The 14,274-nt window shown below is 34.9% G+C and overlaps 1 protein-coding gene across 1 annotated transcript; it reads left to right on the forward strand.

The window, feature by feature from the left end:
* The first annotated feature begins 493 nt into the window (after window positions 1-493).
* Window positions 494-5,836, forward strand: LOC133338853 (uncharacterized). The gene is made up of 2 exons (XM_061546959.1): window positions 494-616; window positions 5,574-5,836. The coding sequence occupies exons 1-2, from the start codon at window positions 494-496 to the stop codon at window positions 5,826-5,828; spliced, it is 378 nt and encodes a 125-aa protein (XP_061402943.1). The 3' UTR covers window positions 5,829-5,836.
* Window positions 5,837-14,274: the final 8,438 nt, after the last annotated feature.

Here is a 14,274-nt window from a genome sequence, read left to right on the forward strand (position 1 = left end):
ATATTTTTATAAAACTCCACGAAAATTGATGGTCTTTAAAAATATTTTGAAAAATCCACACCTATTATTGTCGAGTTGTCACCTCGTAGGTTCTTGCCAAGATTTGTCAATTGGTCCGAATTTCGTCTCCCCAGTTGTAGAAATCCCACTATTCTTTTTAACTGCTACCGAAGCCATAAAGACAGAAGGTTGAACTGTTCCTTTGTAAGCCTCGTCCTCATCATTCTCAAGGGCTTGGAAGAGGCGTTGTTTTTTTTTCAGAAACAACTTCCAATGAAGTCGATGTGGTTTGGGCAAGCACTTTACCTGCATTCTGACGCTTTTTGTTTAATTCATTGGTAGAGTCATACTAAGTGATATAGGAATTCATTCAATTAGAAGTTCCCTAATGTCATTTTGATTATCGTCTCGTACGTACATCCTAATTAAAAATAATTATTTCTTTGCTGATTTTGCAGGGATTCAGGTGGATATATTTTTGACAATTGTAGATATGCCTTCCTGTCCAGTGCCTTACTTTGCACTGCAGATGGTAGCGGGTTTTACCAAGTCTCTGCTTTACCCCATGTGGCTACTTGCCTATCAAGCAATGACTTATCGGCTACTGCCGATGCAGGTAAGTCAGTAAGAATTGTAGTTTTATTATAAGTTTTGTTGCTAAGATTCCGCTGGAAATATCCCAACAGTGCTGGTTTTAACTTGATGAATTATTCCTGTACGAGTCGGTTGAGAAAGTAACGTAAAATTATTGAGCTGGGTAAGCGGTAATTCAAACTAATCAATATTTGTAAAAAAGAGCTCATCTTGGCGAGAGTAATTACGATATGAGCAAAATTCAGTGTTTACTTAATACACATTGCAATGTGGCGAATTCAGCGAACTTTTCTCGGCAGTAGAATATTTTTGTATCATATTTGACAGCCATAGGATGAAGGTCGTATCGACGTCAAGCGTTAAGATATCAAATTTCAAGTTAGGAGTCAAGGAATCAATTATTATCATTTTGAGATCCCAATACTGAATTTAATAGTCCATGGCAGTCAGTCCGCTGAATTTGTCCGAAAGATGTGTTTTATTATGGTATTTCGTGCTATTTTCAATTAACCTGATTTTTTATAGAATATCCGGCAAATATTTCGAAATGTTACAAACAAAATAATAAAATGAATATAACCCACATCTTCTGGGTAAGGGTACAGAAACCATTATATTAATACTTTCTAGTCTCTTCTGATTCATTGGCAGCGGAAAATAATTTAGGTGATTTCCAAGATTGGCTTGATTAGACAAATCTGGTTTAAACCGTATCTACAAATGTACTAACAAATAAAGACAATTTCAAAACGCTATCAAATTCGATGACAGCTGACGACACAGCAGTGTTCTATTTCACCAAAATAATTGTTTGTCTAATTTTTAGACAATTTTTAAGAAAAAATATTTTCAATTTAGTTGCCAAGGCAGATTTTATTTCCAACAAAAATTTTGTTTTTATTATGAAATTTTGTTTTTGAGAAATTTGCAATTTAGACAAAATCGCTTGGGAACAATAAACTGATGCGAGGTGGGTTTAAAATGATTATGAAAATCACAGTATGGAAAATTCAAACTATAAAATGGTGCTTCATCATTCCGCAGACAGATGTGATTTACATCATTCATTTGTATTTACTTGTCTCGTGATAATTTTGATTTTTTTGTTTTTTTTTCGAATTATAATATATATTTGTTTTGTATTTTGGACCGTTGACCAGTGGGATGGACGCCCGAAAGCTATCGCTGTGTCTTTAAGACTGCATAAATATGTGATGTTTTCGAAATATTTAGATTATTCTGTTTTACGTCAGAGGCAATACGTGGATTTTTGTTGTTGTAAAATTGTGAAATAGTCGAGGAAACGTAATAAACTTTATTTCTTTGTAGTTGTTTTTCCCCGATTGTTGCATCATTGGTGCCCAAGTCCAAAGTCAAGTTTACTCGACTCCAGACTAGTCATCGGGAATTTGTTCATGGTCATTTCTACTATCATCTATTTATGTGTGGGACGAAAATGCTAATAAAACATGTAAAATAGTCGTTATGTTCAGCCGGGCCGAACTTTATTTACACTTCACTCCTCAGATGGACATTCAAAATACCTAAAATCTATCGGCACATCGATATATGGGGGCTTTTCTGTAATTAATTGCTGCCAGGAGAAAACGAAATATCAAATTAAAGATCAGGTTGTAAATGTGGGTTAGGGCCTTCAAAATACAGAAAATGACTCAGGAATCCCGAAAACATCAAATGTTTTTTGTGGCCTAAACCAAAATGTGGACCGATATGGATCATTTTTAGTAGGTGTATTTGATACCCAATGAGAAACCAAAATATCAAATTACTGCCTATTTGGTTAATAAGCGTGCAGCAAATCATAACAACTTAAATATTGGAATATATCTAGAAGTAGTAGCAATAAAGGGGCAAAATTTCATATCAGTCTGTTAATATCAGCCAGATGTACAATCGACGGAGAATATGTCGATGTGTTTCAAGAGGAAAAACAAATAATAAAATATCATAGCTCATAACTATATTCCATAGAGGCTTCCAGTTTCCCATCATGTTGCTGAAGCGGTTCAATCTCTTCCAGTTTACTATGCCATAGAAACTAGGTTATTAATTTTGTTCAATTTCGTTCCTGAAGCGGTTCAAATTCTTTCAATTGTTTGGAATCTTGGACAATCATTCGAATCCATACGAAACGAATTTACATGACCGATTGAAGCAAAATGAACTAGAGCAGAAAGGAACTAGATTAACAAAGGATCCGGGACCAGTACTGATCGTTTCTTTTGCGGAATAGATTTTTTCTTTTTTTAATAGATGAGACCCATAAAAACACTGTCATTTATTTTTGTCAATAGATTTTCTATCTCTTGAAAAATAAGAAATGCTGTTTTTTTGGACTTCTATCTATACTTGAGTAGTACCGGAATGAACTAGTTCATTTGAACTATTCCAATAAAGGAGCGATAGGAAATAGGTTCAGTTATTTAGTTACTATAGTTCCATCTTCTGATCTTATTTCTTTCTTTTTATGTACAGACCCGTCTCCCAACTGTGGGAGTAATGTGAACGAAACGATATAAAAACGATTATAGAGAGATATTCTAAGAAACTTTCTAGGAGACGGAATTATATGGAGCAAAGGAACTATATTTAAAAAAAGGAACAAGAAAGTTCAGTCCGCATCGTGAACTATGTTGCTGAACTCTAGAGCAAAAGGAAGTAGCCGAACGGAAGCCAAATGGACTAGGTAAATGAAAGAGACGGACCATGTACCGATAGTTTCTTTTGTAGAATAATTTCTTTGAAATATCGATTCAATATCTTCAGGTTTACTTCACAAAAAGAAACTATGTCCTTTCTTTAGTTCCTTTTCGGTCCGGTTCTCTGTGCAAAAGAAACTAACTCATTAATTTAGTTCCATACGAGAATATTCCGGATGAACGATTGAGGCAAAAACTACGTGAACTGCAACAAAAGTAACTAAATTAACGAATGAGCCGAACTTAATACCGATCTTCCTTTTGCTGAATAGTTTCTTTCAACCAGCGTTTGAATATTTTTCGGTTCGCTTCTCAGAAGTTCCTAGATCATTCGGAATGAATTCATTTTGAATTCCTCCCGTTAGCTAGCCACTGTAGTTATTGCCGGATAATACAGCTGGCCAGCTAAACGGAGAAATTCTACAAATGGATCCTTCCCCTTTGCTTTGCACCACCTTAAGAATGTAAATTTCTGTATATAAGAGTTGAAAAAAAGTCTACGGTTATATGCAGAAAGAGTTTCCTTAAGATGACACCTAAAACGCTCTAACAAAGTTAACAAAGTGTTCCGAATTATTTATCTTGAGATGAATATATACTTCCTGGTTCAATGTGTAAAAAATATATATTTTTTTATAATCCAGACTATAAATGTTTCACAATTACCTTCCAAAAGTCCGAAATAATCGTAGTTCTCGGTCAAATATATTGTTTAATGATGTGTAAAAGGGTTTCTTTCGCATGATCTTCAACGGGGACAATACAAGATTTATTTCTTTCCCATTCAATACCACTGAAAACCCATTGCTCTTCAACGTAGTGACCTCTGCGCTTTCTGACCTTGGACTCATATATATCCAACTCCTTCCCTGGGCTGCCAATCGGAATTTGGACCTGGAAATAGAACTTATTCTAGTGTAGACCAGTCCGCTTCTTGAGCTTCGTTTAATTAATTACACTGTGCTACAAAATAACAAAAATTGTTTTTTTCAGGGGTTCTAATGTACCAATTCTGTTTAGTTGGGCTGCCAATACCTTTGGGTTTTTGGACCTGGAAAATTAATTTTATAATATAATTTTATATATATATATATATATATATATGTATATATATATATATATCAGTTTAATTGAAAAATTATGTGTCGCACAGTGTTATTAATTCACGTAAAACAGAAAACAACAATCTGGCATATATAAATGTTGTATATTTTCGTGTGCAGGGTGACGAGACCTGCAAGTGGTAAAAAATCTAAATGAGCTCCTAAACTCAACTTAAGTTCACTACTCTACTATTGTCTACCTCTTTTGTAAGGTCCCCGATTGTAGATTTGCTGAGGAAAACCCTTATTGTTTTTTAAAGACCCTCTTCTGCGCGAAGGGATCCACTGAGTCTCGGTTTAATTAGCCGTTCAATAAGTTTGCCATCTGTGTCCAGCACGTATATTGACGTGTATGAGGATGGTGTTGCGCAGTCGCTCTTAAAAAAGTTTTTGTTTTTTCCATCGCATAGGGAAAATATTCTCCATTACGCATTTATGGTATATTTCAAGTACAACATCCGTTCTGTTATAGATTTTTTTTTATAAATGAGTCTCTTAAAAATATTTTCCAACTAAGAAATTGAACTGTATGACACCTAATTTATTGTTTATGTACGTGACAATAAACATACATTCATATATATCTCAATTTTCTTTAAAGCGCCACATAGGAATATTACCTCTAGTATTCAGATCCATATCCCCCGCAATAATATTTACTTAAACTTCAAATACCCATATGTATACACCACCACGATGAAGAAGATATCAGATAATATTCCGTTAATGCTTTACAAAAAAAAAAAAAAAATAGCTGATAAGAATTTTAAAAACAGAATGAACAACAAAACGGAAAAATACAAAAACAAACCCCCCGCCATGGTAACACCCCACCGGTGGCTTGTTCCATCACACAAAAAAATCCAAACAAAAACAAACTAGAGCTAGAACACGAACCTAGAGACTGATTACCGATATTATACACACAGTCCAATCAGTGTCTACGGCGTACTTGTTTAGTAGTACCCGCAAAAAATCAACACATTCAAGGGTGTGAGTAAATGCGAGAGTGAACGATTAAAAAAATACGTTTATAAATGACCCACAATTGTTGAATGAAAGCACAGACTGGCAGTAACCACAACACAAGACAGAAGCAAAGTGAATAAAGTTCCCAGACAAAAAGAAAAATATTTTTTGTGAAATTCCATTAAAGGACAATACAATCAATCAGCCAGCAATCATGAGTGGAGCTAATAAAGTCAATACCTTAGTGGGTGCCACCACCCGTTACATTGCTGGACGCAATGCCACACAAACATCCTACTGGCGTACCTCAACCGATGGTTCCGGCCGTTTGGTAAAATACAATAAAACCTGTGAATTTGATCCTGCCCAGAAAATGCCTTCCAATCTGCGCAACAAACAATATTACGATCAAAAATTCCAATGGACCAAACCTGAAGTTTAGCACCAGCCCGCTGAGAAGTGAGAAGTTACCATATAAGTTCGTTATTATTCCTGTGTGATATTGAGGATTCAAAATTCTCAAACCAAATATTTCATTATCTCATAAAATCGGAGTGCAAATCTAACAAATGTAAATCCAATGTCAAGGTGTTTGCAAAAATGTGGACCAAAGTCTAAGAATCACGCAGTTGCCGCATGGATTTATAAAAAAAAACTAAATGTTTGCTATCGCCATTAGTTTAAATATTTCATTATTCGTTCACCGTGTACATTACACAAACATACATACATACACACATCATTATTTATAAATGTAGATAATTTTAAGTAAATAGTTGGTGCTTCTTCTTTCTCTCCATAGCGAGAAAAATCTATATAGTTATTTTATATTAAAAACGTTTGTCTTAGCAGATAAGAAGACATTTGTGTTGTAAATTGATTTGCAAAAAATCAGTTCTGAGTGAAAATCTAACTGAACAATTTTAAAATAAAAATAATATGAAAGAAATTTTATATTAATTGTTTTCATTTTGTATGCCACCATTGCGAACATCCAGTTAAAAAGAGTCACAGTCGGTAGGTAGACTACAAGATATCCTAAAGTTGAGTATATAAAAAAGGTGCTGGTCATTGAAGTGCAAGACATTCTGTCAATCAGTGCATCTTTAAAGCACTATTGCACGGAAATCGATCGAACTTTTAATAATAATATCAAATTGTATACACATGCAAAATTTCGCGTTCAAAGAAAATATATATAATATTTTGTGCACAATTTTATTAATATATATAGAAGCTATAAATGTATATACCTATTAATGTAAAATTTGGTTATATGCAAGATATGTTCCTTAAATTCTTATTGTAACCTACATCAAAATATGTACATATATACCGATTTAAACCAATCTGAACAAATGTTTTAGTTGTTTGAAGATAACTGACAAAATTAAATACGTAATTTATATATTTTTTTAAATGAACCCACTTCCATATACATACCATTCTGTTTGATGTCTATCGAGCAGACTCATATTACACTTACATTGTACGGAATTTAGTATTATTGTCTCCGATATCCTCAAAAATAAGTAAATCTACACATATTTCAATACGGTCAATCAAGAACCATCATCCATGGCTCCTTATTGATTCACAGATTTTAATGCGCTATATTTAACATTTTTTGTGAAATTGTGTGTTTTTGACTGAACCGTACCCGCCAGTTCGTATTATATATTATTTTGTCCGGAACGTTAAACAACATCAGTGTTGCCAATTTAGCACTTTTAGTGCTAGATTTAGCACTTTTAGTGCTAGATTTAGCACTTTTTAAACTCGTTTAGCACCAAAAAAAGTGATCTAGCACCTAGCACTTTTTTTAGCATTTTTTTATTTTTCAGTAATTCTTTATAGTTTCAGTTTCATTCCAACAAATTTTCCCGTTTTTTAATTTCATATTGACGCATTGAAATTTCCCTATGTTTCACGCGATGAATTTGATTTTCCAATTTTAAAAAAGGAACAGTACATTTGTAAGCTTGTATCGAGACTATGACATTGTCTGCTAGTAGATTGTTTGGATGAGATCGTTGTAAAAATCATGAACATTAATTATGTTGGAATTTTCTGAAAATAAGCTTTTAATCCACCGGGAATCCCGAATGCCAAGTTATAACCACTTAACCGAACAGGACCAAAATAGAAAAATTCCGGAAAACATATATTTTTATACCCTTCACCATACTATGGTACAGGGTATTATGTCCTATGTTTGTGTCAGGCAAAAGGAAACGAAATAGACACATGGTTCCTTTTGAGAATATCAGGGATGGTCCGTGTGACGATTTTGCCTGTATAAAATGTAATATTTGTAGTAAACGTCATTTATTTCAATATTATTATTACAGTTATTTTCAGGAATATATATTATTTTTACATATATCTAACTATTCCTTAATAGAACTGATAAAAAATTCTAAACTTTTTGGAAAAGGAAATTTTGAAATTTTATATGGATTTGAGTAAACCATACGTAATTTCCAAATTAATTGATGGAAATAGCTATTTTGTCAAAAACAAAATGGTTTTGGATAGGTTTCCGACGTTTCTCACGTATATATTAATCACTTTTAAAGTCGATGTATGCATGTCCGTCCGTCCGTCCGTCTGTCTATGTTAAATTGTAAACATAGTACAAGTCGCATTTTTGGATTAGATTTGGGAAAAATCGGTTCAGATGTAGATATAGCTTCCATATATATTTTCGTCCGATTTTAGGTAAATAGTGTACCAAAATCCCTATTAATCCTTTGATTTGCATGCAATTTGTGCATAGAGTAATGAATTAAGTCTAGAAAGACGTGTGTTTATTTTCGTGAAAATCGGTTCGGATTTAAATATAGCTCCCATATATATTTTCGTCCGATTTAATGTAAATGGTGCACCAAAGTCCCTATTAATCCTTCGATTTGCACGAAATTTGGCATAGCGTACTGAATTGAGTCTAGAATGATGGGTGGTGAGTTTCGAGAAAATGGGTTCAGATTTCGATATATGTAGCTCCCATATATATATTTTCGTCCGATTTTATGTTGTGCAATTTTGCACAGCGTTGAAATTGGTGCAGATGAAGCCATAGCTTCAATATGTATTTCGAACGGGTGTCTGATTGAAATTGATTGATAATTGTCTTTATATATGTACTCGTATGGTAACCTCCAAAATCCCGCAATGTGAAATTACAGTGCTGTCGTTAACCAGCTACCCCGTAATATTTTTTACTCAATTTAAAATATCAAATTAAAGCCAATGCGATTGTAAAACGTGTTTATGAGGGCTTCGCTTTAAAGTGGACCAATGACTACAGACTACATCGATCTAAAAAATAAAAATACAGTCATCTCAGTTGTTATTATACCCTATACAACTATGTTGTCAGGGTATTATAGTTTTATGCAGCCCCAACAGTTTGTAACGCCGCGAAATATTGGTGCTAGACCCACCATTAGATATACCGATCGTCATATCTCGACTAGCTGAGTCGATCTAGACATGTGTGTCCGTCCGTCCATCCGGCTGTCCATTATAATTTGTAAACACAATACAGGCCACAGCTATGGACCAATCTTCACACAATATTGCATGTATGATGGGTTCTGTCCAATGAAGATCCCTATTGTTTTTGGTGAAGATCGGTAAATATTTAGGGGATGAAAGGACCAAATACTAAATTTTTGTCGATCTAGACATGTGTGTCCGTCCGTCCATCCGGCTGTCCATTATAATTTGTAAACACAATACAGGCCACAGTTATGGACCAATCTTCACAAAATATTGCATGTATGATGGGTTCTGTCCAATGAAGATCCCTATTGTTTTTGGTGAAGATCGGTAAATATTTAGGAGATGAAAGGACCAAATACTAAATTTTTTTCGGTTTTTCTGGTCGCTCCAGAGGCCGCAATAATAGCCCAAACATCGCCAATTTTTACATGGAGAAGGGGATCGGGCCAAAGAATGATCATGCCTGTTTTGATAAAGATCGGTCAATATTTAGCGGGTCAAATGGAGCCTGACTTTTGTGTGAAAAATGCTAAAATTTGTATTCTATGGCGTATATATTTACACCTAAAGGACGTAGACCCGAGAAGTTGATAATATATCCAAGAGGAGTAGTTTACCTTTAAATTGATACCAATTATATTGTCGTATGTGGTCGGATGTGGGTGTTACACGTAAATATTTACAGGTGCTTACGTATTCAAATATTATTAAGTAACCCATTATCACACTATAGGGCGGAAATATAGCGCTGATCGGTTTGAAAATTTTCATGAGGTTCCAGTTATGGTTAAGGACAGCGCCTACAATTTTCGGTGATGATCAGATAATCATTTTGGGATGAAGTGGACCGAAAACTTTATTTTTTTTTTTTGTATTTTTCGAATCGATCTATAGGCCACAGTTATAAGCCGAACATCCTCATACAACCCACGGTGAAGGGCTATACTGAATATTAGAAATATTCGGAAATATGTCAGGGTATGGAAGAGGCGCTGCTGACCTCTCGGAATAAACATCCGCAGAAAATTAGAACTCCGTCGTAATTGTGGAGTGTATCGTATGGTCGGCCCCGTCCGACTATACTGCTCCGCTCACTGGTTTTTGTTTTGTATTGATGAGTAAAGGCGCTAAGTCCAATTCATCACATGTCACTGGCTTTAAGATCATGTAAAGACTCCAAGTCCACTTTTTATATTGAGAATTTTCAGCCAAATTGACTGACTGTAACTTGTTATTTTAGGTACTTAGGAGGTAGCACACTTTCCAACAAAAAATATCAATATCAGTCTACTTTTTAGGTTACCGCCCATATAAGGTTATCCCCAATATACGAAATTTTGGTAGATTTTCAAACGAATTGGCTGTAATTTTATATTTGAGACTCTGCTTGGGTATAAATATCCCTACCAAAAAGTATCAATATTGACCCGTAGCCCCCATATTACGTTATACCCATTATTCGGTATTTTGGGAATTTTAGGTACGTTTTTCCATGAAATTGGTTCTAATTTGATATTTTGGGTTTTCATTGGGTGTCCTACAAAAAATTATCAATACCTGTGTTACATTTATACTGTGTGAAATTAAAACTTGTTATTCAGAATTTAAACTAAGTATGTTTTGATTTTTATTTGTTCTATACTTCAAATTTGTTCATATACTTTTAAATATTTTTCATTGTAACTTGAATTGTTGAATAGAGTAGAAGGGTCTACAATTGTAAGTTTTGATATCTTTTCATTTTCAATCTGTAACCTAAAATTATATTTTAGTGAATAAACCTGACTATATTCAGATGTTTATCAAAGGCCATTGCTGTTTTTTCTTACGCTATTAACATTTTGTTTATTCAAATTGGAATTTTGGATATAGAATTTGGCCTCTAACCTTGTTTGGTGTAGTTACGAGTCAAAAATTGATATCTTGGAATCAAAGATAATTATCGGCCTTCGATTGCCTGGCGTTTTGGATTGGATTTTGTGCCAATTGATTTTAATCCAAGGCGAAATTTATATATGTTTCTACGTAGTGGCAAAATTACGTCTGCCGAAATGCCGCTACATCGTTCTCCTCGACGACATCTGACTTCGGAAAGGCCGAAGTAATAAATATGATATCTGATAGTGAACCAATTGAACAAAATTCGGAAAGTACAACGACGAATTCACCATTGGGCCAGGAAACAACAACAAACGGATCATTCAGTAGTATTGAACAGGTAACCCAACATTTTGCTAAACAGTTTGAAGAGATGCAAATCTCTATAGCCCGTCAAATGAGCGCTGTACTGTCATTGGTGGAGACAAAAGATACGCAAATCCGCGAGTCATTAGCTTCCATGGAAACGTTTCGTAATTTACCGAATTGCAATCCTACAAATTCTGTTCAGTTAACAGTATCTCTTAGCTTGGCTACTCCGATCGTTTCAACTACTAATACTGCCACGTCAATAAATCAGCTACCAATGTCAACTGTAAATGTGCTTTCATCTACGATAACCTCATCATTTTCGAATCCCGTTGGAATAATTTCAAGTTGTGCTGGTTCTGGAATAAATGGGCGTATTCCAGGTATGCAAAATAATTTATTGGAACCCTCTAATTCAAATACTACGATACCTGAAGCCTCATCTCAAGTTCTTAACAACGTAGTGCCACATAGTTATAAAAAGATTTATGATTTGCCTAAGTTTTCTGGTTCCCCTGAAGAGTGGACAACGTTTGTTGAAATATTTAACTGCACCACGACAGAATTCGGATATTCCGATTAACACATCATCGTGAGATTACGAAGTTCTTTGCAAGGAGAAGCATAAGAGACCGTGGAACCTTTATTATCTAACTCAAAGAACGTGTCAGCAATTATGAATATCCTTGCTGAAACTTATGGAAGACCTGATCAGTTAATTAAGTCTCAGATTCAAAAGGTAAGGGCGCTTCCATCTATTGCCGAGTCAGATTTCGATGGGCTCTTAAACTTCTCAATCAAAATAATAAATATGAAAACATTTGTACAATCGGCTGGTGGTGACTATCATCTGGCTAATCCTACTCTACTAAGTGAATTAGTTGCAAAATTGCCAATATCTAGAAGAATTCAATGGGCTGAAAAATGTGTTTTTCGTGTTTAAAAGGATGACATCAAATGACGAAATGTTTTTCTAAAAAGAAATGCGGGGTAAATTCATGTCAAAAATGTCATCATAAATTGTTGCTTGCTGTTGATGACAAACACGACGAAGTGAAGAAGGTAGTTCATGAGGATTCAGAACTGCAAAATAACGCAGCACGTAATTGTTTAGTATACGAAACTACTGGGAGCGGATCTGTTTTATTCCAATTTGTCCCTGTAAAATTGTATGGACCAAGGGGATACGAGGAAATATATGCATTTGTAGACGATGGAGCAAATGTATCAATGGTTGACGAAGATGTTGTAAGGAAATTGGGTATCACTGGCAGACCAGATGTGCTCGAGCTTCAATGGATCAACAGTCAAGTTTCTAGAGAAAAACACAGGTCGTTGATCTTTATATTAGTAGTGCTGACATGGATACGCCCAAATATCCAATGAAAAATGTGTATGTTACTTCAAACTTAGATCTACCTATGCAGAGTTTTAGCTCAACATACATAGAAGTAAGATATCCGAATCTTCAACTTTCCCAAATGAACTTGAAAGACTACAAAAATGTAAAGCCAAAAATGATAATAAGCCTTTCGCACGCCTTTTTGACCGTCCCGGTGATAGAACCCAAAATGTTTGGCCCATTAGGGCCAATAGCCTTAAAATGTAGATTGGGTTGGATTTTGTATGGCCCGATAGAAAATAAAAAGGCAAAAAGCTATTCCTGTCACTATCGAGGATTTGAAGAGGATGTTAAAAAATTAGTGGAACTTGATGATGAGTTATTTTGGTTTAGAAACTTTCGGAGTAAAAACTCCTGTAAAGAATTTAATATCTAAGAAAGATGAGAGAGCTTTAGAAATATTGGATCGTACAACAATAAAAAAGGGGGATCGTTTTGAGTCTGGATTACTTTGGGAAGATGATAACGTCGCTCTTCCTGAATCGTACGATATGGCATTTAAAAGACTCCTTACGGTCGAAAGAAAAATGGAAAAGAATGAAACGTTTGCCAAAGAATATCGGGATAAAATTCAAGAATATGTTGATAAAGGATACGCGAGAATTATGTCGGAGAAGGAGGCAAGAACTCAATCCTGTAAAACTTTTTATTTGCCTCATTTTGGGGTTATAAATCCAAATAAAAATAAGTTACGATTTGTTTTTGACGCTGCGGCAGAAGTAAATGGAATTTCTCTGAATAAAACTCTCTTGCCAGGAACTGATATAAATCAACCCCTTTTAGCTATACTGTTAAAATTCCGTCAGTCAAAATTTGCGGTGTGCGGGGATTTAAAAGAAATGTTTCACCAAGTAATTATATCGCGACAAGATCAGGATGCTCAACGTTTTTTGTGGAGAGATGGTGATCCGTCTAAGCCTTTGAAAACATATGTAATGCAACGACTCATATTTGGTGCAACATGTTCCCCGACAATTGCACAATTTGTAAAGAATAAGAATGCCCAAGAATTTGCTAATATGTATCCGAGAGCAGTGAAAGGAGTTGTGGAAAGACACTATGTAGATGATTATGTGGACTGCTTCGACTCGGAAGAGGAAGCTGTCGCTGAAGCAGTACGGGCAATTCACAAATCGGGTGGATTTGAAATGCATAATTTGGTTACTAATTCAGATCATGCAGCCGAGAGGCTTGGGATAAAAATGGAGGAAGGTGTCGTAAATGTTGATAAAACCACAGAGAGAATTCTTGGAATGCACTGGGTTCCCAAAACTGATAATTTAATATTTGTTCTAAAATTCCACAAGGCTTCAAATGAAGTCATTACATTTAAGCGAGCTCCGACCAAAAGAGAATTGTTAAGCATTTCAATGTCAGTTTTCGATCCATATGGGTTTGTTGCGAATTTTATGATTTGTTCCAAATTATTAATGCAAGAAGTCTGGAGACGCAAAATAGGATGGGACCAAAAACTACCAGAAGATATATACCAAAAATTTAGAAATTGGTTGGAAGAGTTGATAAGTCTTGAAGCTTTTAAAATTCCACGACATTATTTTACCAACGGTCTTAATGAGAAATTACAGTTACACATTTTCTGTGAACAGGCACTAGCAGCCGTAGCGTACTGGAGAATCGACTATGGAAAAGATAACGTTCATATAGCCTTTGTCATAGGAAAGACTTCTTGTGCACCGCTTCGTTATCATTCCGTTCCAAGACTCGAACTCCAAGCAGCAGTTATGGCAGTTCGTTTAAAAAACACAATTGAAAAGAACCACGATGTTACAAA

The sequence above is a fragment of the Musca vetustissima genome, unplaced genomic scaffold (assembly GCF_032173495.1).
Source record: "Musca vetustissima isolate MV318-11 ecotype Yass unplaced genomic scaffold, APGP_CSIRO_Mvet_v1 utg28348, whole genome shotgun sequence".
Taxonomy (NCBI): domain Eukaryota; kingdom Metazoa; phylum Arthropoda; class Insecta; order Diptera; family Muscidae; genus Musca; species Musca vetustissima.

What these genes read in the sequence shown, in the direction of transcription:
- LOC133338853 (XM_061546959.1), top strand. Translation starts at nt 494, where the DNA reads ATGCCTTCCTGTCCAGTGCCTTACTTTGCACTGCAGATGGTAGCGGGT. An exon ending in ATCGGCTACTGCCGATGCAG is followed by an intron (nt 617 to 5,573) that starts GTAAGTCAGTAA and finishes ATTCCATTAAAG; the next exon opens with GACAATACAATCAATCAGCC.